Here is a 27,893-nt window from a genome sequence, read left to right on the forward strand (position 1 = left end):
CTGCCAACACTGCGTCGGCTTCACGATGAAGAGCCTCCTCAGACGGCTGGTGAGCCAGGTGAGCCTGGAAGGACCAGCCATTCAGCAACAGGGGCGCTGCTTCAAGGCTCAATTCATGGATATCAGCTGTAAAAGACTGCATGTGCTCAGCGTACCTGGAGAGACAGTCGTTACTGTCAGAGGTGTTGCTGAGTTTATGGTGAACCACAGCTCCCACTGCCAGTGGCCCTGCATCCCCACACAGAAACGTCACTTTGAGTCCATTCAGGGTCCTCATGGCTCGCTTCACATAGTCCAGCGCCCTCTGCAGGTAGGAGGCGTCCTGAGACACTCGGTGCAGTTGAAGGTAGAGCAAAGCGATGCCTGTTGGTAAAAGAGGTCAATTTCAGTCTCTGCTGCAGATGAACCAGTGGCTTAGTGAACAATGACAGAACTGACCTGTCCAGCCAGTGTATGTAGAGAAGTCATGAGGGTCTGCCGTCTTTAGGCCCTCCTCCATCTGCTGGAGGAGATCTTTGATCTTACTCTGTACTTTCCTCTGGAATGCAGCGTTGAGCTGAGGAAAACAAAGATAACATGCAGGAAATTACATCATTATTAGGGTCTGATCAAAGGTTTTACCTAAGAAAGTGTCTTATTTCAAGAGTCTATAGAGAAATAAATCTAGGTTGGTTTATAATGAGTATTTTTAATAATTACATTGTTTTAATTGCTGCCCACACACAAGATGGCAATGCTTTAGTCACGCCTCTTCACGGGCGATGAGGCGTTTACGTATGTGTTTATGGATCGATCGAGGATGCAAAGCCTGTTGTTTTATTTTATCGCCAAAATGGCCAAAATGCAGGGAAACCATTGTGTGTGCTTGTGTACACCTCATGAATGAAAAAAAGCAGTGCTAGCATGATGTAATGAATCTCCATGGTGAGCATTTTTCTGACATTTGCACATTCAGCAGAACACCTTTGAATCCTTCAGTGTACATTCTCTCCTTCCTCTTTCCTTACGAGCTTATCACACAGTCCAAGGCCAGTGCATCATGACCAATGCGTGTGTAAGAACCACTTCGGTGAACCCAGTCGCCGCCCCGGGCCCGAACATGCAGCCAGGCCAGCAGCAACAACGGGAGGGAAGGAGCACCAGGCCACCCCTTCACGACCGAGCAGCGCCCCCAGACGCCCTAGAAACCCCAGCCACCGCCCCCATATACACACCCAAGAAAGCCCCAAGTAGCCGAGGACCCAGCGCAATGCAGCAGCAGCTACCAAAAAATGTGACCTGAGTTTCCTCAGTCCAGCTGTTGTCCAGAGTGATGAATTAATATGGAATCAGAACAGTATCATAATGAATTAACTCTTGCACTTGTATTATAAATTCTGAAATGCACACAAATATTATTTTGAGGCACACTTGTAATATAAATCCACAGATAATGCAAATTGCTGAATGTGCATTTACAAACTGCTTTCGTGTTGTGAAACCTCTGTGTATTTGTGAGAGAAATGTGTGGTGAATTTTGAGACTGACACTGACGTTGCGGGTCAATGAACGTCACCATTGGCTGATAAAAGTGATTGACAAATTCATCAGCCAATCAGGTGTGTTTGCTTTCAGCCAATCATATGGCTTCTTACATTTTCTCCACACTCTTGTTTGAACACTGCGTATGCGCACACACATCAGTAGCTCTGCAATTGGTTTAAAAGTGTGGAGAACATAACACTGTTCAGTAAAGTTGGCAGATATTCACAGATTCAGACTCCCAGCATCAATAACTCTTTAACGAAACGTCATCAACACACATGACACCTCTGCCATCAGTGTGAGGTGGAAAACATGATACAAGATCATTTTTTATCAAACGCAGCAGAGTAAAAGTCCGTCTGTCGGTCGTTCTGTGTGGTGAGATTAAAACATGAAGCTGTCGTCCTAGTTTCCCTTGAATATCCAAATATCACACAAACAGAACCAGATTTAATTTTAAAACAGAAAAACGCTGCTTGTTTGGTTTTTAAACTGAGAAACCAACCCGTTTTTTCACGGCGCCAGGCAGTTAATGCTGCCGACTCTGTTCCCAGCTGCGACAGTCCGGTGCCCTCCGCAGATATACACAGGGCTTCTATTTTTGGCGGACACCGGAGCACGACGCATCAATTAGCACAGAGCAAATGAAGCTAAACACGTATTCTGCAATAAAATATCAGGTTACTTTTCAAAATAAAACACTTCAGATTATATTTCAAGTAACTACATCACCAAAACGTTATAATGTGTAAAAACAAAATCACATCCACTATATTTGTTTCCTCTCATAGTGTAACTACACTGTAAAAATCTTTGATTTAGTTCATGTTTTATTGGTGCAGTTATATCTCTTCTCTGTTGGCTGTTGATAAAAATAGTGGCTATGACAAATCCAGAGTCCAACCTTCTTGTTCTCTTTCGTTAGGAACACTGACCTGTTTAACTGTTTATTGATGCGTTTATAACTCATACATTTAACTGCACTCTTGCGCGATTATATAAATATCGTGAGAACTGCTTTATACATAAATTAGTAGTGCTTTCATTTTGTTCTCGCTTTCATTTTATAAAAAATTCAATGTATCTATTACATTACACTCTCTCTCTCTCTGTGTAATGTAACGATGAATAAGCCAAGTATAAACACCAATGTGCTCCTTTGGAGTGCGCGTGGTCCGCTAACGGAGCCAGGCATAACGAGCCCATCACTGAGTGCGCGCTCACATTGAGAGCAGCAGTAAAAATGAAGAAAGTGCTGAGCTCAGCAATAGAACGTACACGCTCATCAGAATCAGCATGGAGGGACCAGAACTGATGGACTATGATGCCAGGCCAGATGTTCAGCTGTAGTTCTCCCAGGGCAGGGGTCTGCAACCTGCGGCTCTGGGGCCTAATGTGGCCCTTTGACTCTTTTGCAATGGCTCTCTATAGCTTTAAAAAAAACTATTGAAATAAAGTTATTTTTTACAAAGGCTATTAATGATTAATGACAAATAAAATCAAGATATAACAATTTGTTAACTAAATAAATCACGTTGTGCAATGACTCAGCACCTTCCTACTTCACCTCCTGCAACATCTACAGACCATCAACTTTCCTGCACCTGTAGCTAACATTAAGTTTTAAATCCTTGGTAAGAAAACTAAATCAACAAAAACACTATTCTGGAAGAAAATAGAGATTTTAATTGTGTGGGAACAGATTCATTTAACCACCAATGTACGGGTTAAATATGATAGTTACTTTTTGTAGCCTTTCAAATGCATTAAATAAAAAAAAAAATCTTCTTTATATAACATTGTGTTCATGTAAACTGAGATGCGTAAGAATATGAAGATATTGTATTGTCTTCATAGAGACTCCAGGAGGGGGGCGGTGGCTCCAGGAGGACTTTAATCCAGGTGAGATGAGGTTAAATGGTTCCTTGTAGAGTAAATGCTACAGACCCCTGACCAGGGGAAGAGGGTTAGGAGATCCCACTATCAGAGCTGGAACCTCTGAATTCCATGGGGTGAAACAATGCAGATGCTAAGTTGGTTATGCGACTGTTAAGTTAATTCAAGTACAGCCTTTCAGCGAAAAAAACAAAAACAGAAAACATGTAACCTGTGATGCTTTGTTATTTTCTTTAAAAAATTGTGATGACTTCTTTTAAAATGATATAAAATAAATGACCTGTTATTTCAGCCACTGCTTGTTGCAGAAAAACTTAATATTGTCACTAAAACCTGAAAACATTTTGCAAATATCTAAATATCTCTTCATCCGCATGCATGGCTAAACTGTACATGCAAAAAAAAATATCCCAATAATTTCTGGTAATTCTCACAATAACTATAAAAATCACGTGTCGGGGGAAAAATTGTTAGTTATGTTTATTAACATATTTACTCATAGACCTTATTCTTTTTAAAACTTTAAGTTGAGACTTTTCATTTCATGTTTTCTGCTCTCTTCTCGAGGTCAGCTTCCCAAAACACATCTTATCCCTCAGACACAGTGGCATCACACACTCACATGCCTACACACAATCACATAGTCACACATACACACCCAATACACATCCATTCATACACACAAACACCATACACGCACACACCTCCAACACTCACGACAATCAGGAGATACCAGAGAACTGGTTGTTTTGACCCAAAGAAGAAACTGTCTCTTTTCACCCTCTTCTATCACCTCCACCCTGTCCTCTTTATCTCCTGGGGGGAGGAGGGAGGGGGACTGAGGGGGAATATACGTGATGAGTTAGAACTGTGTGCCACTTGATCATCGGACGTCCGCCCGGGGCGGTCACTAATTTTGTCCATCTTTGTACTCTTTTTTTTTTTTACTTAGTTTTATAACAAACCTTTTTTATAAAATCATCAATGCTTCGCCTGGACTCCATCACTCAACCAGAGCAATAAATCATGTCTCCAAATGAGGTCAACCGCAAATTTGCCGTGACACACGATAAATAAAAACTGTAAATAAAAAAATGAATAAAAAAATTCACAACTTAGTGTAAACAGGTTCCTTACAAACACAAATAAATCTGAATACCGTATTTTTTGGACTATAAGGAGCATTTTCTCAAAAATCGACATTGCGCCTTATAATCAGGTGCGCCTTATGTATGAAATTAATATGTCAAAATGTTTTAGTACAACTTTGGTAAACTATGAAGCTGCACCACTTGATGGATTTTTGGCGCTTCAGGGCTACCCGTAGTCAGGCGCCTCGTGGAGTGATATGTACCTGTACTGTGCTTCAACATAGTGAACTGAAAAAGTGGGTGTAATGTTCTGTATTTTTTGTGTTAAATCTGAACAATGTTGAGAGTTATTGTAAATGAGTTGAATAAAGTTTGACTTATCTGACTGTTTTGTTTCGCTTAATGAGCCTTAATAATAATAAAAATAATTAAAGCCGCGAGCGGCGTCATAGGGTCCGATGAAGCGGTCGGGGGCGGTAACCCACGGTCACGTATACCACTGTTGGGGATTTGGGAATTGGCCTGGAGTTGTAAGCGTTTTCGTATAACGGCGTAGTTATGGCGAAGGATTTTCCTGTGTCATGATAGGCCCCTCCCACTTTTCACAGCCTGCTCTATTTGCCATAGCAATGTGCTTCCATCTGATAAGATTCATCCTACAGTGTTTTGAAGTCAACGCGACATGTCGTCTTGCCGCTAGAGCTGCTGGCGTAGGACGGCCCAAGAAGCGGCGCCCTCTGAAAGCGCAAGGCATTGTGGGTGTTTTTGGTTATCGTTTGTAGTTTGGGGCTGTACGGTCATCATGTGTATCAAATATGAAGCACTTTGAACTTTGCATTCTGGAGTTGTAAGCGTTTTCGTATAACGGCGTAGTTATGGCGAAGGATTTTCCTGTGTCATGATAGGCCCCTCCCACTTTTAACAGCCTGCTCTATTTGCCATAGCAATGTGCTTCCTTCTAATAAGATTCATCCTACAGTGTTTTGAAGTCAACACGACATGTCGTCTTGCCGCTAGAGCTGCTGGCGTAGGACGGCCCAAGAAGCGGCGCCCTCTGAGAGCACAAGGCATTGTGGGTGTTTTTGGTTATCGTTTGTTGTTTGGGGCTGTACGGTCATCATGTGTATCAAATATGAAGCACTTTGAACTTTGCATTCTGGAGTTGCAAGCGTTTTCGTATAACGGCATAGTTATGGTGAAGGATTTTCCTGTGTCATGATAGGACCCTCTCACTTTTCACAGCCTGCTCTATTTGCCATAGCAATGTGCTTCCATCTAATAAGATTCATCCTACAGTGTTTTGAAGTCAACACGACATGTCGTCTTGCCGCTAGAGCTGCTGGCGTAGGACGGCCCAAGAAGCGGCGCCCTCTGAGAGCGCAAGGCATTGTGGGTGTTTTTGGTTATCGTTTGTTGTTTGGGGCTGTACGGTCATCATGTGTATCAAATATGAAGCACTTTGAACTTTTCATTCTGGAGTTGTAAGCGTTTTTGTATAACGGCGTAGTTATGGCGAAGGATTTTCCTGTGTGATTATAGGCCCCTCCCACTGGCCATGATGAGTAATTTGGTCATCGAGCGTTATTCATGGATGGACAATCATCGTGTGTATCAAATATGAAGCAGTTTGAACTTTGCATTGGAGCGGTATAAGCATTTTCCTCTTACAGCGTGTTGATGGCGAAGAATTTTCCAGTGACATTTTAGGCCCCTCCCACTGACCACAGTCTATTGTTTCTTCAATAGGAATTTGCTCCCCTCTGTGTAGGTTCATCCTACAGTGTTTTGAAGTCAACACGACATATCGTCTGTCCGCTACAGCTGCTCGTGTAGGACGACCACAGAAGCGGCGCCCTCTGAGAACGCAAGGCATTGTGGGTAAATTGGTTATCGTTTGTTGTTTAGCTCTGAACAGTGATCGTGTGTATCAAATATGAAGCAGTTTGAACTTTGCAATCTAGAGTTATAAGCGTTTTCGTATAACGGCGTAGTTATGGCGAGGGATTTTCGTGTGTCATTATAGGCCCCTCCCACTGGCCATGATGGGTAATTTGGTCATCGAGCGTTGTTTATGGATGGACAATCATCGTGTGTATCAAATATGAAGCAGTTTGAACTTTGCATTGAAGCATTATAAGCATTTTCCTATTATAGCGTGCTGATGGCGAAGGATTCTCCCGTGTCATTATAGGCCCCTCCCACTGATCACAGCCTGTTTTTTCTTCCATAGCAATTTGCTACCCTCTGTGTAGGTTCATCCTACAGTGTTTTGAAGTCAACACGACATATCGTCTGTCCGCTACAGCTGCTCGTGTTGGACGACCACAGAAGCGGCGCCCTCTGAGAACGCAAGGCATTATGGGTAAATTGGTTCTCGAGTTTTGTTTATGGCTGTACAGTCATCATGTGTATCAAATATGAAGCAGTTTGAACTTTGCAATCTAGAGTTATAAGCTTTTTCCTAGAACAGCGTCCTGTTGATGTTAACCGTGTGGATGACCATAAATGCCACCGGTCGAAAACACAATGCATGATGGGAAATGTTTCAAAGCAGTCATGACCAAGCTTGGGCACATGTCCTTTGTGTGAAATTTGAAGCTGATCGTAGTTTGTGTGCCAGAGTTATGGAGATTTAGACATTTCTGCGTGCTAACGAAAATTAGCATTGCATTTTTGTGGCGGCGCCACGACCAAACCGTGACAGATACGCAAATTATTTCGATAACTTTTCATCTTCAATGGGTCCTATGTGGTGTTGCCAAGTTTTAAGCGAATCGGATGAATCCCCTCAGACTAGTTCGCGCAGATGCGTTTCGAGGGCGAAACGCCATTTTTGACCTTTGACCCAAGATGGCTGACTTCCTGTTTGGTTTTGGGCGGGGTCACAATGTAACTTTTTGCTCATTCTGGGCCGAAGACTACATGTGGCGATTTTCGTACATATCGGTCAAACCTGGCGGTCGTGCGGTTCCATCGTTTTTTTTCACGCCACCAAATTATCGAATTTTCCGCCAGGCGTGAGGTGCGTGCAATTTTCGGTGAGCTTTCGGGCATTTTAGGGGGTCGAATTAGCGTTCAAAGTGGGGAGGTACATAATAATAATAAATAAAAGTGAAAACAATAGGTTCCTCTGTCCCATTCTGGGACATCGGACCCTAATAACAACAACAACAAACTGGTATAGTCCGGTGCGCCATATGTATGAAAATAGACCCGTCAAATCCATTCATTGATAGTGCGCCTTATAATCCAGTGCGCCTTATAGTCCAAAAAATATGGTATATCAACACTAGACCACATTAAAAAGGCTACAATAACTGCTGACTCAAACAGCTCGTGAGCTGATATTTTTGCATGTGGATTACTATTAGTGTTATTGTATGTAATTCATTTATTTCCTCACTTGAAATAAAATTATAAAAAAAAACACATTAAAAGCACAAATAACTTCAATAGTGTTTTTACTGCTGATGAAATATAATTAAAAAATATTGCGTTTCACAAATTGGGATGAATGAATAGTGACATTAGTTATTATGTTAATATTTATTTCACACAACGTGTGACATGTTTAGCTTTTATTCTGACCATAAACAAGTCAATGTCTCTCTGTGGTTTATGACAGTAAGACGTGATCTTTTTACTTAGTCTATTATTCCTTATATGGAGTGGTTAGCGTTAGCACTCAGCTCAGTCTGTGTGTCGGTGTGTTAGTTTAGCATAGTTAGCTTTAGTTGAGTTTCCAGTTCATAATCGTTGCTACAGTTTCATCTCTGTCCCCGTGTTTGTGGAACCTTGGGTGGATCTGACGGAGAAACTTGAATCGGTTCCCTTTGTTGGATGGTTATCTGGTTTTAACCAAGTAGCGGTCCATGTATAGTAGCTTCTGGTAGCCGTGACAAAGACCTCTCACACACACAGACGGCGGTGTGTGAGGGGGGCGGTGGCGGTGCACACCGTGCAGAGCTTCCATAAACAACGTTCTGCTCCAGAGAATAATAAGTTATTGACAACAAACAGGGGCAGTTTTGGCTCGTGGAACACATTTTTTGGGGGGGCATTCTTGGCTAAATTGAGGGACAAATGACCTGTGGCCCTCGCTAATTTCCGACATGGAAATTTATCGTTTATATCGAGGGTAAGAATGTTTTTGACGATAAATCATAAACAATAAAATATTGCACATTCCTAAATGACACTTCCCCGGAAGTGTCACCATCCTTACTCTGGGAAACCGGCAAGCCTGTCATCAGAGGGAAAATCATAGGGATGTGAATCTTCAAAATACCCCCAGCCTGTGAGCCAGATAGCAAAATAATAGGTGACATAGGAGGTAGCACCGCACCTTTGGATGAGAGATCATCCATGCTCAGCAGAGCTCAGAGGAAGAGGAGGAAAGGCTTTTATGAGACAGAAAATGGCACTACGTACAGAGTTGACGTTCCCAGCAGCGCACAGCAGCGCACACTGGACCAGAGCATGTGTGGAACTCATGGATAGTGTGGCGATGGTGAGATAAAACCATTTTAAAAAACGGGGAACGCAGTGACACTCTGCACGTCCGGGAGTAAGAGGAAGTTGCGTGCGTGCAGACTGATGGGAGAGAAAGTTGGATACAGTAAGAATTCCATTCAACTCTGACCCAGATAACAAAATAGTTAGAGTTAGTTGTCACTAAAGCAAAAAGAAATAGCTTTAAAGTAACTGACAGGGGTTTTTTTTTAGAAAAAGGCTGTTTTCTCAGCTTTTTGCCCTGAAACTTTCTCTATTCAACAGCTGATTACAAAAGAACGAAACGAGCCAGAAACAAATTCTTTTTTTCAATCTTTCAGAATCCGGTGTCATTAAAATCATCAGCAGCTGAGATATCACAGCTGCGCGACGCACGAGTCTGTGTGGCTTCAAATGTAATTAAGTCCATATTTCTAGTGCAGTACAATGTTTCACCTTATGGAGGAGCTGCACTTATTCCAGGGTTAGAAGTGCGTAAGCGGAAAAGGACCTACGTACACCGGAGAACGCGCCTAAAGCCAGATTTGAATGGGAAAGCCCACATTTCAGGGACGCTCCACCCACAGTGCGTAACTGGGATGGAGAAACGCAGCGAATGACTTAAGTACAGGGGGAAAATAGCACACAGCCAAAAATAGCGCTGCTGCACGGCTTTTTGGACTTATGCACATGGGAAAATAGAGCCCAATGTGAATAGACTCTTTAATTTGATCAACATGGCACAAAACTCTAAAAAGAAAACAATAATCTTGTCACTCGAAGCTGAAAAAGCATTTGATAGAATCAACCGGTCATTCCTCCTTGCTGTCCTTGGCAAATTTGGCTTTGGAGAACCGTGGCTCAGGTGGTAGTGGGTCGTCTTCTGATCGAGAGGTTGGGATCCCAGTACCTGACTATGTGTCGAAGTGTCCTTGGGCAAGACACTGAACCCTAAATTGCTCCCAGTGGTCGACTCGCACCTTGCATGGCAGTCCTGTCCCACTGGTGTGTGAATGTCAGAGTGATTGGGTGAATGAGCTGATATGTAAAGCGCTTTGAGACTGCTTCAGTGTGGTGATAAAACGCTATATAAATCAAGTCCATTTACCATTTACCATTCATACAATGGATCTCCCCCTGTACACTAAATCTAAGGCCTCAGTAACCACAAACAAAATAACATCCCAAAGCTTCACACTGCAGAGGGGAACAGACAAGGTTGCCCACTCACACCTTGCTTTTTGCAATATTTGTTGAACCTCTCGCAGCAGCTGTACGTCAGAATACTGTTATTAAAGGAATCCACTCATCCATCTCAGAACATAAAATGAATCTTTATGCTAATGATATTTTACTTTATTTGGAAGAACCCCAATCCTCATTAAAATAAGTATTTAATCTAATAAACAACTTCTCTAAACTATCAGATTATTCCATTAACTGCTTAAAATCATCAATCCTCCTCTTAACAAAAAATCATGGAATCCTGCAGGCCAAAACCCACAATACCCTTCGCTCACAAATACAATTAAATATCTAGGCTTAAGTATATCACCAAACTTAAATTAATTAATTAATTAAACTAAACCTTGATCCGCTGTGTGATAAAGTCAAAGAAGACCTGCGGAGATGAAACAATCTGCCCATCTCACTCCTTGGCAAAACAGCCTCAGTTAAAATGAAAATCTTACCTATTATAAACTATCTGTTCTCAATGATCCCACTGAAACCAACAACACAATAGTTCAAAAGAATAGATTCTGCAATTACAAAATTCTATGCTCGGAATAAAAAACCCATCCCTGTGGACGGTCTTGTATCGTGGGGCAATGCGGGCTTGTGTTGGTCCTGGTGCGGGCGTGTCTGCTGCGCAGCACCTCCCTGTTGCGGTGGGACGGGCCGCTTGGTGCCGGCGTTCGGCGGGGGTCGCTCCCTGCCCCGTGCTCCGTGGGGCTGACGTGGTTTGGGGGTGCCGCAGGGTGGGTTTCCGGCTGTACTGCCCGGCGTGTCCCTGGGGACCCCCTCGAAAACAAGATGTTCCATCTCAAGGGGCACATCCTCCAATAAATAAATAAAATAAATAAATATCGAGCATGCCCGTCTGCGCCATCTACCCTCTCCGGTGGCCCGCTATGTGGACAGGCCGGGCTCACACCAGACAGGCCTCCTACATGGACACTTCACTTCCCAGCTTGTCATATTACGATATAAACGATAAATTCCCATGTCAGAAAAGAGCGAGGGCCACGGGCCGTTTGTCTCTCAATTTAGCCAAGAATGCCCAAAAAAACCTTGTTCCACGGGACAAAACTGCCCGTTTGTTGTCAACAACACCAACAACCAGTTCAAGTTCCTCCGTCAGATCCACCCAAAGTTCCACAAACACGAGGACAGAGATGAGCCTGTAGCAACGATTTTGAACTGGAAACTCAACTAAAGCTCGCTATGCTAAGCTAACCCACCGACACGCAGACTGGGCTAAGAGCTAATGCTAACCACTCCATATAAGGAATAGGCCAAATAAAAAGAACACGTCTTACTGTCATAAAGCCACAGAGAGCCACTGATTTGTTTATGGTCAGATTTAACACTTGTATGGAAGGATAAAAGCTAAACATGTCACACGTTGTGTGAAATAAAAGTTAGCATAATATTAATGTCACCATTCATCCATCTAAACTTGTGAAACGCAATATTTTTTAATTATATTTCACGTGTTCACAGACAAAGCTGGTCCCATTAGACTAATGTAACTATTGAGATTATTACACATAAATATACTGAATGATTAAATCATCAGCTTGATCTGGTTTAATCTAACTAAAAAGCATGGAACGTTTGTGTGCGCGCGTGTGTGTGGAGCAAATATCTCCCCAACGCGGTGCCAGTTCGACCTGAAACTTGGTCAACGGGTTCTATGTACCCCGAGTGTGTGCATCTGTTATTTTGGAGTAATTTGGTCATTTCAAAATGTTTATTTTAATTTTATTTCACTTCTGGACGGCCCAGAAATGAAACCTATTCAACTGTTGACCTCAGAATGTGAGGGGGCGCTAGCGCACCATCTATATCTATTTCACTGCACAGCTCCTCACCCGAGCAAGAGTCACGTTGCGGCCAGAGCCAATCACTCCGCACACAGCCAAGCAGACACGGACTGTAAACACACGAGTGAAAGAGAGAAGAAGATAGTTAAGACCAAGACACGGGAGCTCTCTGAATAGATCATTTGAAACCGTCAGCCACTGGTGAGTCTTTTGCAGACAAGTTTCCCAACCCGTTCAATACGGCATCTGGAAAACTGCAGATTCTCTGTGGTGTCGTGCATGGAAGCTGTGGTGTTCATGACATCTCATGAATGAGACCATGTTACAGAGGGGGAGTCCTCCACGCCCCTCTGCGCTTGCCTTAGGACAGTTTCCCTCCCATTGCTATTATGATAGCTGTGTTCATCGCCATGGCAACTGCTGTGATGGTGATGAATATTATTTTATAGAGACGGTGTCTGTCCCCCGACCCAAATTTCACAATGATTTTAACATAAAATCAAATAAAAGAGCTATCAATTATAAAAATCTGAAAAAATTAAAATCTCAAATCTAGAAACACCAAAACATAAAACCATTAGATGTGCTCTATTAAATATTAGATCACTGAGATCCAAATCTCTACTAGTAAATGACCTTATCTCAGAAAATAACTTTGATTTATTCTGTTTAACTGAAACATGGCTGTATCAAGATGAATATGTTAGTTTAAATGAAGCCACTCCTCCCAGTCATTTAAATACTCATATGCCACGAGACATAGGCCGTGGAGGTGGTGTAGCAGCTATTTATCATTCCTCTCTCCTAATCTATCCTAAACCAAAGGCCAGTTACACTTCCTTTGAAAGCCTGGTTCTAAATTTATCTCATACCGAATCAAAAACCTGCCAGCCCGTCTTATTTGCGATAATTTACCGTCCTCCAGGCCCTTATTCTGAATTTCTATCAGAATTCTCTGAGTTTATATCAAACTTAGTCCTCAGTTCTGATAAAATACTGATAGTAGGAGATTTTAATATTCATGTTGACAAAGATAGTGATAGCCTGAGCTCAGCCTTTATGACCCTAATAGACTCAGTTGGCTTTTTTCAAACTATTAATGAAGCTACTCATCATTTAAATCATACTCTTGATCTTGTTCTAACATATGGCCTTGATATTAATGAACTAAAAGTCTACCCTGAAAATCCTCTGCTATCAGATCACTTTTTAATATCTTTTAACATTATCCTAGAGGATCTCGCACTGTGCAATAAAATAGTTACGAGTAGAAATCTGTCCAATAGTGCTGTGGCTAAATTTAAAGAGGCCATTCCTGCTGCCTTAAACTCAGTGCACCATCCAATAAATAACTATGATATTAATTATAACCCCTCTCAACTGGATTTGCTTGTCGATAGCTCTGCTGGTCTACTAAAATCCACCTTGGACTCAATTGCCCCATTGAGGGAAAAAACTATTAAACGTCAGAGGAAAGCTCCGTGGTTTAGCTCTGAAACTCACACACTCAACAAACAACCCGTAAATTAGAGAGAATGTGGCGCTCCAATAAAACAGAGGAGTCACGAATACTCTGGCAAGAAAGCCATAGTAAATACATGACAGCCTTACGACATAGTCGATCTACATACTATTCCTCACTAATTGAAGAAAATAAAAATAATCCGAGGTACCTTTTCAGCACTGTAGCCAGGCTAACACAAAGTCAGAGCTCTATTGAGCCCATGATTCCTCTAGCCCTCAGCTGTGAGGACTTTATGACATTTTTTAACGATAAAATTCATAAGATTAGAGATAAAATTAGCCACTCCCTGCCTTCACCTGGGCCTGCTGTACCATTAAATGTAAATAGGCCTAACCTAAACTGTTTCACACATATAGGACTTCAGGAACTTAACTCTATTATTTCATCCTCCAAACCATCGACCTGCCTTTCAGATCCGATCCCAACTAAGCTGTTTAAAGAAATTATTCCCCTAGTCTGCCCATCTTTGTTGGAGACAATAAATATATCCCTATCAATAGGCTACGTGCCACAGTCCTTTAAAGTAGCTGTAATCAAACCCCTTCTCAAAAAACCTACTCTTGATTCCAGCACTTTAGCAAACTACAGGCCTATATCTAATCTTCCTTTTATTTCAAAGATTCTTGAGAAAGTTGTGGCAGCTCAGCTCTGTGACTTCCTTCAAAACAACAGCCTGTTCGAGGACTTCCAGTCAGGTTTTAGAGCTCAACACAGCACAGAGACTGCTTTAGTTAAGTAACTAATGATCTACTCTGGCTTCAGATGAAGGACGACTCTCAGTGCTGGTTTTATTAGATCTTAGTGCAGCTTTTGACACTATAGATCACTATATTCTACTAGAGAGATTAGAGAAATTACTTGGAATCACACGGACTGCCCTAAACTGGTTTAAGTCCTACCTATCTGATAGGTACCAGTTTGTACACGTGAATAATAAGTCTTCTGTGTACACTAAAGTAAGCTACGGGGTTCCTCAGGGCTCTGTGCTAGGTCCAATCCTCTTCTGTATCTATATGATCCCCCTTGGTAATGTTATGAGAAAATACTCTGTTAACGTTCACTGCTATGCTGATGATACCCAACTGTATGTATCAATGAAGCCAGGTGAGACAAATCAGCTATCTAAACTTGAGGCCTGTCTAAAGGACATTAGGGCCTGGATGGACCAAAATTTTCTTCTTCTCAACTCAGACAAGACTGAGGTCATTGTACTGGGCCCACAACACCTTAGAGAAACCTATGCTAGCCTAACTGCCCTAGATGGCATTACTCTGCACAAAGCACAACTGTTAGAAACCTTGGGGTTCTATTTGATCAGGACTTATCCTTCAACTCTCACATAAAACAAACTTCAAGAACTGCCTTCTTTCATCTCCGTAACATTGCTAAAATCAGATCTATCCTGTCTCAGGGCGACGCCGAAAAACTAGTCCATGCTTTTGTTACCTCTAGACTGGATTATTGTAATTCTCTTTTAGCAGGCTGCCCGAGCAAGTCGCTTAAGACACTTCAGCTGTTCAAAATGCTGCAGCACGTGTACTGACTAAAACTAGGAGAAGAGATCACATTACTCCTGTATTAGCCTCTCTGCATTGGCTTCCCATAAAATATAGAATAGAATTCAAGATTCTTCTTCTCACTTATAAAGCCCTAAATGGACAGGCACCAGTCTATCTCAAGGAGCTTGTAGTGCATACAATCCCCCCAGAACACTATGCTCTCAAATGCTGGACTACTCGTTGTTCCATTCATCTCTAAAAGTAGTATAGGAGGAAGAGCTTTCAGTTATCAGGCCCCACTTCTCTGGAACCATCTACAAACCACGGTTCGGGGGGCAGACACCCTCTCTACCTTTAAGGTTAGGCTCAAAACATTCCTCTTTGGTAAAGCTTTTAGTTAGGAACCAGCTCATAGCTCATAATTAAGATGCAATAGGCATAGACTGCCGGGGGGGGGGGGTCTGGCATGCTCGGTTGGAGAGAGGTTGGAGAGGGCGTTAAGAGAGAGGTCATTTAGGTTAGAGAGGGACCGGAGAGGGTCCCATTCCTCTCTCAAACACTCCCTCTATGTCTGCTTCTTCCCTTGTGTGTTTGCTCCTGTACTCCTTCTGGCTTTTGTCTTGCAGGTCCGTGGGATCCTCAGTGTGGAGTTACAGAGTCTCAACAACTCTGTCTCCACCCTTTCCTCTGCACACACCCAACACAGCATAACGTGGATGGCTGTTCATCATAGGAATGGGATCCACACAAGGTTCCTGCTGCTTAACAGAAGGTTTTCCTTGCCGCCATGATGAATTCATGTTGGGTGTGGAATACATATGTATGTGTATATACGTATACATGCATGTGTGTATCCATAAAATGAAGAGTCCGTCCTTAAGACTGCTCTACTGTAAAGTGTCTTGAGATACCATTGGTTGATTTGGCGCTATACAAATAAAGATTGATTGATTGATTGATAAGCCCTGACCACTCGGTTCAAAGGTAAAAAATTATTTTTGCTTTTAAAAAAAGACAGCCGAATTGTACATAATACTTTAATTTACTTACTCATGTAGTTTGGAGCTTTACATTTTGTTTTGCGCAGTTTTGTTACTTTTCTGATTGGCGCTACAATGTCTATGGAGTTTGGTTATCAGCGTCTCAAACATTTCACGGAACACACACACGGTATTTATTTATTTAAATATACTAAATGAGTAAAATAAAACACAAAAATTGCACTAAAAGACAACTGAAAGAATAAAAAAACACATGACTCCAAAAAACATACGTTACAAAAAAATACAACAAAAATATGAAAATGACTCAATATACACAAAACTAAATGTTCATACAAAAAATACACAAAATGACAACAGAATCACACTAAAATGGCAACAAATAACTATAATTATACAAAAAATGCACAAAAACACAACAGAAAGATACACAAATACACACAATGACTCCAAAAAACATACATTACAGAAAAATACACCAAACAAAAAAATAAAAAAGTTAGTAAAAAACAAACATTTATCATGTTCATGTCCCATAGAATTAAACCAAGGAAATCGCACACGCTGTTTTATTTTGCACCCGAAAACAAACCCCTTTTCTTATTTGGTGATGATGTCCTTTCACAACGTTAGTTTGACCGTACGCCATTTAGACCGGACAGACCTCACCCGGAAGTGATTGACGGCAATGGCTGCTGTGTTGAAAGCTACACATTTCTCTGCAGCGCATGTGTGAGAGAGAAAAAACATATATTACAGAAAAATACACCAAAATACAACAAAAATATGAAAATGACTCAAAATACACTAAACTAATGCACTAAAATGACAACAGAAATGCACAAAACTACACCAAAAAAACAAACTAAAATAAAAAAATTACTCCAGAATCACACTACAATGGCAACAAAAAACAATAATTATACAAGAAATGCACAAAAAGACAACAGAAAGATTAAAAAATACACATAATGATGACGTCAAAAAACATACATTACAGAAAAATACAACAAAAATTTGAAAAAGGCTCAAAATACATAAAACTAAATATTTATACTAGGGCTGGGCGATATGGCCTTTTATAAATACCGCGATATTTTTAGGCCATGTCACGATACACGATATATATCTCGATATTTTGCATTACCCTTGAATTAACACTTTGATGCACAAAATCACACCAGTATGATGATTCTATATGTCTACATTAAAACATTCTTGATCATACTGCATTAATATATGCCAATTTTAAACTTTCATGCAAAAAAGGGGATATCACAACTAAGTCAAAGTTGACATAACTGTATTTATTAAACAGTGAGTGGCTCAAACATAAAATTGTCAACAGAAAGTGCACGTTCTGTGCAAAATTGTCACAGAGACATTTCAAAACAAGACATTAGTGCAGGATGCAACTCACATGGCATTTCAAAACACAAAATTAAAGTGCACTTTTTGTACATAATGCCACTACAATATTTTAAAACAAATAGTGCCCTTTTGTGCATGTTGTCATTAAGATGACATTTCAAAACAACACTAAATTTAAGTGCACCTTTTGTGCATAATGCCACTAAGATATTTTAAAAAAAAAAAAAAAAAAAAAAAAAATCAAAAAAAAAGTCCGCGAGTTTAACGGTATGGTCATTTTCAACACCGCACAGACTACAAGCTGCGATATATCGAGTATATTCGATATATCGCCCAGCCCTAATTTATACTAAAAATACATAAAACTAAATATTAACACACAAAATGACTCCAGAATCACACTACAATGGCAACAAAACAATAATTATACAAAAAATGCACAAAAACACAACAGAAAGATACAAAAATACACATGACTCCAAAAAACACACATTAAAAAAAAAAAAAAAAAAAGAAAAGAAAAGAAAAAGAAAAACAGCAAACATTTATGCACAAATATACCCCTTATGCTCCCACATGAATGCATACTTCCGACCGGCACTGTCCGAGTTATAGGAAATCAGAGATATTTATCAGCATTAACTTTATGCAACTCATAAGATAAATTACAAGATTCAGCAGCAGTAAAAAAAAACACTGATGGAGTTATTTGTGCTTTTCATGTGGTTTTTTTTTTTAAGAAAATAATTTCATTTTAAGTGAGGAAATAAATTCATTTTGTACAATAACACTAATAGAGTGATACGCATGCACTAATATATTGCATAAAATATCAGCTCATGAACTCTTTGAGTCAGCAGAAATTGTAGCCTTTTTTAATGTGTTGATGTATTCAAATGTATTTGTGTTGTAAGGGACTTGTTTACACTTTAAGTTGTGAATTGTTTTATTTATTTATAGTTTTTTATTTATTGTGATGTTTATCATTATTGTGATAAATACCAGAAATTATCGGGATAATTTTTTAGTCCATATCCCCAACCAGTGACGTGCCGTGACCACTAGGGCTGGGTAGGCACGTTGCAAATCAGGACCACCAATGACAATTTCATATGTTTCTGCTGTCAAGTGTTAATTTAATTCAAATCAATTTTATTTGTATAAAGCAATTTCCAACAAAGTCATCTCAATGCGCTTATCAAAATATAAAATTCATAATAAGAAAGGAAAAACCCAATAAGAGCCACATGAACAAGTGTTTAGCCATCTAACAAAATTAACATCATAAACACCTTTAAAGGGGACATATCATGGTTTTAAATCCTTCCTTTTTACATATAAATCATACAGCTATGGTCTATATAAAGCGGAACTGCAATGCTTGGGTCTGAATTCCTCATTATTATAGCTACACAGACCCCTTTTCTACCCCTTTTCTGATGTGCTTCCGAGAGCAATTCGTTTTGGTGTGGTCTCTTTAAATGCAAATGAGACACTCCATACCCCGCCCCCTCTTCAGGTGACACTCGGTTCAACACCACTCTGCTCGGCCATTTTTGTAGTTTGATAGAAGAGATACGGCTATGTAGCGGCGCATAAACTTTTTATTTAGAGGCTATTTACAAAATGTCAACAACGGAAGACTTGTCCATCCAGCCTTACATGATCGAGCCAGAGTCGGACCCGGCGGAGCGAGATGAAGATGATGAACCTGCAGAACCCTAACAAGTGAGCTAACACAAGCACCGAGCTAATGCTAGCGCCAAGCTAACGTCACGAAATGCATTTTAATACAGTCTTTTCAAAGACAAAAACGGCAAAATGAAATGACAAATGAAAACTTTAGACATAATTTAAATCACGTAGGCCATATCATCAAGGATCTAAAACGAGCACACAGCGCTAACATATGAAGACGGTTCAACTGCTAATGCTAACAAAACAATGACAGGGTCGTCTTATCATCACACTTTTTAGCATTATTTACAGCTTACCGAAGTGCTCTGTTCGTTGTAATGAAGCGTGTGGGTTACTACATCCAACAACTGAACATTTTGACTTCTCCTCTCGTAACTTCGGCATCCTGGAGCTTGGACTACAAAATAAAAGCGAGAAATAAAAAATGGCGGATTGCTCGAAGTGTTGGACCTGGAGTTGATGTACTAATTTGGCAGTTCCGCTGCAAATACTGTGATGTAATAGTTCAAAAAACGTAATAGAGAATAGAAAAATCGAAACAGATTGAAAAATATGAGCAAAACAGAATATAAAGATATCTATGGAGCACCTGAAGAGACTAATTTGATTTTTTCTGTACTTCTAAGCACTTTAAATATACAACAAAATGCATTTAAGGGCTAAAAAAGTGGATTTAGCATGATATGTCCCCTTTAAAGAAACATAAACAATTATTTAATATAGCCTCCATACTCTCCCAACAAGATATATCTCATGACACGACAGCACATCTGTTTTTTGTGTTGGAAACACAGAAAAAATGACAACTTAGAACAGCCTCAGTGAGGAGCAACCACAAAGCCAATCCTTCCTTTTGTTCCATTCACTGTGAAAAGTATGAAACATGTTCTGACCTTACCTTTGCTGAAGGTCTGGTAGCTCAGGTGTTGGTCTCCATCTTTCAAAAGCTGTCGTTTTTCCTCAAAACAAAGTTTCTCTATCATCTCGAGTGCTGTCACCCACCCACTAGTTAAAGAACGCAGCAGCAGCGGTCACGTGTCATCTATTCACTAATGTGCTGTGAATTTACGTATAGCATTTAGCATAGCGCGGCTACGTGCAAAGGCAGCTCTCTACGCTGCCTTTACGCGTAAATTGATGTCATATTGGGGACCTGACTGCGCATGCGCAAACACGTAAACTCACGCAATGAGAACGGAGGCAGATGAGCGACGTGCCTTTGGGAGGGGGCGTGGCCTCCCTCTGCCTTACAGCGGAGCGAAAAAAAAAAAAAAAAAGACTGCAGCTGTTCCAGGAAACAGCGCTGTTTAGTAATTTGGGCTATGAAACGCACAAAATGCGGACACTTTCAAACTTACAGGTACTGTCGGCTATTGGAAATGGAAAAATAAATATTTTATAATTAGAAAAAAAATAAATAATTATAATTAAATAATCAAAATATCAATTCACCCTTGGGTAGGCACTGCCTACCTTGCCTACCCTGACGGCACGTCACTGTCCCCAACCCTTTGCCTCAGCAAGGCAAGGAGTTGAGGAGAAAAAGGAACGCGAGGAGACGGGAAAAAGTATGATCAGGAAATTAAATAATTAGGGATGCACAGAATATTCGGCCTCCGAATATATTCGGCCAAATATTGCAAAAAAAAGCCACATTCGGCCTTTGTTTTAGTGAGTTAAAAGCAAGGCCGAATAGTAGCGTGTGACGCAATGATGCAATCAAACAATGTGCAGTGATTTAGAGTAAGAGAAGTGTGTGCACGTTGCTGCGAACCAGCAGCAGCAGCTCCTCCTTTCAGGACACAAACACAGCCAGACTCTCTCCTTTCCACTTACCGCTCTCTGTCATCGCGTTAAAAGTTGGAAACGGTCCAATTCCACAACCGAGTCAGTTGTTAGCGCTGTGAGCCACAAATCCGTAAACAACCCCATCGTTTCCTCCTTACACTACACTGGGTCTCGCTGCATAGGCTGATGTAGCATTAGCTGATGACAGCTGATGTGTGTGAACAATGGGTCCGTGGCTCCAAGCAGTGACTCCCAACACGATTGGCAGAAGAAAAAGGAGTGCAATTTGCATTTACATATATGGCAATAAAGAATAATATATATTCTACATTAAACCTCAGTGTTGTTTTAGCTGTTAAATATTTGGAGAGGTAAGATAGTTGGTCGCACCAGCACAGAATTTGGTTGCACCCTTTTTTTTCATGCTGATGAATAATTGACTTAACTGGCGTATCGTAGTTTTGTATGACGTAAACCTGCACATAGTGTTTTTGTTGGTTTAGTTATTTTACCAGGGATTTAAAACGTAATGTTAGCTACAGGTGCAGGAAAGTTGATGGTCTGTAGATGTTGCAGGAGGTGAAGTAGGAAGGTGCTGTGTCATTGCACAATGTGATTTATTTTAAGTAAACAAATTGTTATATCTTGATTTTATTTGTCATTAATCATTAATAGCCTCTGTAAAAAATAACAATTTCAATTGTTTTTTTAAAGCTATAGGGAACCATTGTATAAGAGTCAAAGGGCCACATTAGGACCCAGAGTCGCAGGTTGCAGACCCCTGCCCTGGGAGAACCACAGCTGAACATCTGGCCTGGTATTATAGTTCATCAGTTCTGGTCCCTCCATGCTGATTCTGATGAGCGTGTACGTTCTATTGCTGAGCTCAGCACTTTCTTCCTTTACTGCTGCCCTCAATGTGAGCGCGCACTCAGTGAACGGCTCGTTATGTCTGGCTCCGTATACGGACCGCGCGCACTCCAAAGGAGCACATTGGTGTTTATACTTGGTGCATTTACCGTTGCATTACCCGCAGCCAAGTTGCGTGACCGCGCACCGTCTCCTCCCCCGCAGCGCGGCACGTGAGAGAGAGAGATGTGCACTCTGTGGGACGTGACGGAGCGTTCAGGCACTCCGACCAAAATAATGTCACCCATTCGCACTCGCACGGATGCGATCAGATAAAAATTTCACTGGCACACATCAAAAATATACTCGCATATGCGACCATTTTGGTTGCAGTCTCGAGCCCTGCGTGTATGTGCATTCACAGTAACAATTTAGTTCCAGGGTTATTTAACAGCAACAGGTCTGACACTCTGCTGCAAATAACAATTCACTTACCCGACAAGAAATCGCCCGAACAAATTTGGATGTTGTCCAGATTTTTACCTCATAGATCCTGGTGTAGCTTTGCTAGCCACAAGCGCCTCCTTTCCTCTGATAACTTGTGAGATTGTTCTCCCTGATTTGTTATGATTTTTGGCAATCTATAAAACTACAAATGTGTCTCACTGTTTGACCGATTGGTACAGCCAAAAACACTGCAATAGTTCACTATTTCTTCTCTAAATTCGGGATTTTCTTGTCTGCATGATGTTTGCAGACTTGCTGCTTTATCTCCAAAATGGCAACCTCCAGGTTGATGATGCGATGGATGACCCGCAGTGAAAACCCTCTATGTTAAAATAATAACATGCCAGTGACTTTTTTCCCCATCTGGTTACAGTTTGTTACAGTGAAATCAACTGTTTTTAAGGCCATATTTTTGCATTAATAAAAACGTATCGCACCGTAGTAATTTAAATAAAACCACTAAATACTTTTTATCACTCACATTTCAAAGTCTAACACAGAATGGTGTTTACATTGTTTATTTAATGCCTGACACCCGAAATACCTTAGAAATAAAATGGTCAAATTATATGTTTGTTTTTTTGGGAGTTGATATACATGTAAATGATTGTGTGAGATGGACATATGATATCACATCATATCGATCGCAGGCTTGTGAATCGAATCGAAATCATATCGTGACAAACTTCATATCATCATCCAAACATATCAACATCGTATCGTGATGAAGCTGGTGATTTACACCCCTACTTATTTCTGAATAATATATCCCCATCATTGTCCAAGTTAAACGTGCATATTCAGTGACTTCATCCTGACACAAGAGCTTTGAAATGACAAAAATTACTTAATCACACACTGGGTTAGAGCTGCCTGTAATTATACATCTGGCCAGTAGGTGGTTTTGTGTGCATAACTGCGTATTAAGAGTGGAGAAATGAACCTATAGGCTGGAGTTATGCTGCGTCATGATGCTTCATCTAACCATCACTAGGATTGACAAATCCGGGTACTTTAACCTTTATATGATGATGAAGCGCTCTCACCTGTTCCTCCTCGTTGAACGGCTCGTCGTGCCCGTCGTCAGCCCCCGAAATGGGCGTGTGGACTTCAGCTTCCCATTCCAGGTACGGGTTTGGAAAAGAGCGCTCCTCCATCTCCGCCTCAGAACCGGAAATCAGCTTCAGCCGCTTGGACACGTGATCTCCCATCTCTACGGTTCCTCAGCGGGGACAAATCAAATCAAGCGCGCTGTGTGAGCAAATCAAGGTTAAAGATTATTTTTTTTTAAATATAATTTGATTTCGAGCTAAATGACATCAAATATCATCTCACCGTATGTTACATAAACCATTTGTTTGTCTTTGATTTACTTACACCACGTGTTAATTAAACGGTAAAATATAAAATAAAAGCAAAAGTAAATTGACAGTGCAGATAAAAGAAGGATTTAATAAATCTTTGTAGTTTTGAGTTATAAATTAAAGCAGGGGTTTTCAACCATGTTGAAATAGTGGCACAAAATTCTAAATCATTTATTTGGTAAATAAAATTGCGTTTTGCAAGAAAAAAGCAAAAATTCTCCCCAAAGAAAAATTTACTTGAGTTGTAATTGTAATAGTAGGGACTTTGATTGTGAGCAGCAATGAAAGGGTTCGATGTATTTGCTTTTTTTTTTTTTATAGCCAGTACTAGTGAAAAAAACACTGGCATTATAGTCACAGGAATATAATGAACTGCAATGGTCATTTTCTGAAAAAGAGAGAACTGCAGAAAAATGAATAAAAAACCGTAATAATAAATACAAGTGAAAAATAAACAGAATTTTCTATTTATCCTTTTCAAACATTGAGTCCCTGCTTAAATATGTGGCCTGGGTCATAATATGGAATGTCCTTACCTGGTTAAACTTTTTTCACATGAGTCTGAGATTGATTTCAGTGATCAAAACCTGAATTAAATGTGCATAATAATGGGGAACAGGTGTATAAGCCTACCTGTGCACTGAGCTACAGGGTGACAGCCTCACAGATACATGTCACAGATTTCCCCCTCATACTCAGGTTCTCTCCCACAAAACAAATGCACTTGCTTTTTTGGACTCTGAACTAAAAGCCTTATGTGAACGCAGGGGTGTCAAACTGATTTTAGTTCAGAGACCAGTTTGAGGCTGAGCTCAAGTGGGCCAAAGTAGAGCAAATTCAACATGAATGTGCCCTGGTTTGCACTTCTACGTATAAATGACACATCAAATAATAATGTATGTGAATATATCCAATCCTACAGGATATTCACTTAAATTTCATGATCTTTGGGAACTTTCGTGGAATAATTTGCCAGATTTTAGATCTCCTGTTTTCAGGGTCACGGGGGTCTGCTGGTGCCTATCTCCAGCTCTCAGTGGGTGTTAGGCAGGGGTACACCCTGGACATGGTGCCAGTCTATCACAAAGCAGCACACAGACAGAAAACCTCTCATACTCATACTCACATTCATTCCTATGGGCAATTTAGAGACTCCAGACATGTTTTTGGATTGTGCGGGGAAGCCAGAGTACCAGGAGAAACATGAGGAGAACACAGAAATCAGCTGAGTGTTCACCCCTGAGCTTGAACCCAGGACCTTCTTGTTGTGAGGCAGATGTGCTTACCACTAAGCCACCATGCGAGTTTTCATCAAAATCTTCTCAAATTTATGAACATTAATGACCGCAAGAGTGTGAACCCTAATGGTTGTGGTGATAATTTTACAGTTTGCGGTCAAATATGCCCAAGAGGAACACCAATGTTTGCAAGTTCAGCACGTTGAAAAAATAAATATCATCATCATAATTTTATACTTAATCAATTGTACCCATTAGGTTTGGAAAAGGCATGAAATATGAAACAAACAAAAAAAGTCAACAATTATTTTTTGAATGATAAACATTGAATGGGGTCAAATTGACCTCAAGGAGAATAGGAGGGTTAAACTAGACATTCAAATTGAATTTAGAGCAAGGCAAAGATTGAGATAGTTTAATTAAATTTCCAATTCTAAACTTGTTAAATTTTATACAAATCAACTTCAACAAATACAGAAATTAATATTTTGACCTGCAGATAATGCAACGTGTGGCCCATGCTTTTCATACAGGCCCATAAAAGCCTAAATGTCAATAAAAAAGAGATCAGATATCTTATTATTCAGCAGAAATTGTGAAAGTGAAGTGAGAGCCACAGATGAGAAAGCAGGTGATGTCAGAGGGTTTTACCTCCTCCTTTATTCTCCTCTGTGGACGTTCCCGGTAGGTCGGTGTCTGCAGGTCCAGGCTCGGTGCAGGGTATGAGCATCCCACAGATCCCGCCTCTGTCCGCACTCACAGAGCCGCAGTGTGCGCGCTTTGTGCGGCCACCCACCATGTGTCACTGCATCAGCGTCCGTCCCCAAAGAGCGCAGAGCCATCGACCCGGACCTGCGCCTCGGTCCGCCCAGATCAGATGATCCCAGAGAAATTGGTGACAGATGGTGTTGGTGTGTGATTGTGTGCAGCATGGATTAGGAATCATAGAATTCCTCCCTCCCTCCCTCCCTCCCTCTGTCATCCTCGCTCCGTCTCTACTCCCTCCATCATGTGGGTTTCTCTGAGTGTAGGAAAAATCCAATCAACACTGAGGATGGGAAACCATCACTTTCAGACCCTGAGCGGAGTTTAATTCATGGATTCTATCTTGATTTATTCTAAACTCAGGAGGTGATAAAAATCCCAATCAACAACTCCAAATAGACTTACATCAAATAACAGGGTTTTTGTAGCTTTGATAAATACAGTAAGTAAGGACAGAAACTGCTTTCAAATTAATTTTGTACAGAACCTCTAAACAAGCAAGAACAAATGTGTACAGTATTAACAAAGGAATGAGTGAGTGAGTGTGTGTCAGGAATATTACACTTCTTGAAATGTAATTTGTTTTAGTTTCTTTTAGTTTTTTCATTTAGTTTTTTTTATTTTTCTGATTTTTTTTTTCTTTTTAGTTTATTAGTTTATCAAGCAAATTAAATTAAAATCAGGTGTGAAACGTTCAAAATATGGGACTATTCAAGATCTGAATCATCACATTTGTTTGTTCATGTTTCTTTTCCTTTTCTGAAAAGTACTTAAATCGGTAATACCGGCACGTCTTTATTTATGTTGAGTCTCATCTGACTTTTAAAAGTTCTTCTGGCTCTGAAAAACATTTACAAACACACCTTCATTCCCTCCACAATAACTGCTCTGAACAACAGAGATAGCCATTACACTGCAAACTGTTTTCATTGATCCTCATTGTGTGTTTTTAAGCCAAGTCTTATGTGTTTTACTGTGCTGAATGTGTTATATTGTGCTGAATGTGTTTACTGTTGCTGAATGTGTTTTATTGTGCGAATGTGTTTCATTGTGCTGAATGTGTTGCTGTTGTGGCCCTGTCAAAAAATTATTTCTGTCACTGCTTCAGAACAGACAATAAGTTTATCTATCTATTAGGGATGTAACGATTCACTCAACTCCCGATACGATTCAATTCACGATTTTTTCATTACAAAATGGGACTGTAGACATTTTTTTTGGGGAAAAAAACTAGAAAATACTGTACTATTTGCTTTTATTTTCTCATTGTCAAAAGAATTCCTGATAAACTATTCAAAACAATGCAATTTAACTAAAAATTAAATCTTGAATTAAATAAATAAAGGAATAATACAAATGAAAATGAAAGCCTATTAATAATTCTGGTTTTATAATAAACAATGCTCAAAACTGCATAATAGTTCCTTTTCTTTAAAAGTGCAACTGAAAAATGTATTTGTGCCTAACCAAAAAAACCATCATTGCACTGATTTACATCATATTTGTTTGGACCAGCAGCGGGCGCTGGTAACACCGTGGTTGGTTGGCATGCAGGATATCTTGCAGTGAAGAAGAGAAGCTATGCTAGCAGACAGAGCTAATAGAACAAACGTGACTTTTACAGATATTCAAGTAATATTACAGATATTCGTTCGGTGCCTAAACGGGGTAATGAATCATTTATTAACATATTTAAGAGTAGAAGGCAGCCAGAATGAAAGCATTAGCAGACTCCGCCTGCCGCCAACACTTCCGGAGAGCGCCTCTTGCGGTTGTAAAAAAAGACTGCGATTCAATTTTCCAGAAAATCGATATCAACCGGGACACCGAGAATCGAGGTGGTTACATGCCTGACTAGGATGGATCTAGAGACTCTATCCTATCGAGTATTATCTATCTAGCTATCGAGGACTATCGAGCAGCTATTCTCATCTATCTATAAAAGGAGGAATGGAAAGCAGAATTATTTAATTTCTCTTTAATTTCCTCATTTTGCTTCTCTTTCTATTGTCTCCAACTCCCACAGCTTCAGCTGTCAATCAGCCACTCTATGACGGACGACTGTGACGTTGGTCCTGATGTTGGCCCCTCCCATTCAACTATGCGTGGCCGTATACTGTCTCTGGGCGTAAAAATTTGCGCCCAGAGACAGTATACGGTAGAGTAGAGGAGTTACTGCGCATGTGCAACTTTTAATGAGAGTGACTGATAAAGATTAGTGCGCCCCAAAGCAGAAACA

General features: G+C 40.4%; 1 protein-coding gene across 2 annotated transcripts in view; it reads right to left on the reverse strand.

Moving 5' to 3' along the window:
- lancl2 (LanC lantibiotic synthetase component C-like 2 (bacterial)) overlaps positions 1–25,825 on the reverse strand; it is a 47,049-nt gene extending 21,224 nt beyond the window's left edge. The window contains exons 1-4 of one of the 2 annotated variants that reach the window (XM_028434948.1): positions 25,541–25,825; positions 23,334–23,500; positions 439–556; positions 156–363 (exon numbers count right to left, since the gene is read on the reverse strand). In XM_028434948.1, the coding sequence (XP_028290749.1) occupies positions 156–363; positions 439–556; positions 23,334–23,500; positions 25,541–25,688 (641 nt within the window). In that variant the 5' untranslated portion in view covers positions 25,689–25,825. Of the gene's footprint in view, positions 1–155; positions 364–438; positions 557–23,333; positions 23,539–25,540 lie in introns of both variants that reach the window. The other variant, XM_028434949.1, reaches the window with a different exon arrangement.
- Positions 25,826–27,893: the final 2,068 nt, after the last annotated feature.

Source organism: Gouania willdenowi, chromosome 20 (genome assembly GCF_900634775.1).
Source record: "Gouania willdenowi chromosome 20, fGouWil2.1, whole genome shotgun sequence".
In the NCBI taxonomy this organism is placed as follows: Eukaryota; Metazoa; Chordata; class Actinopteri; order Blenniiformes; family Gobiesocidae; genus Gouania; species Gouania willdenowi.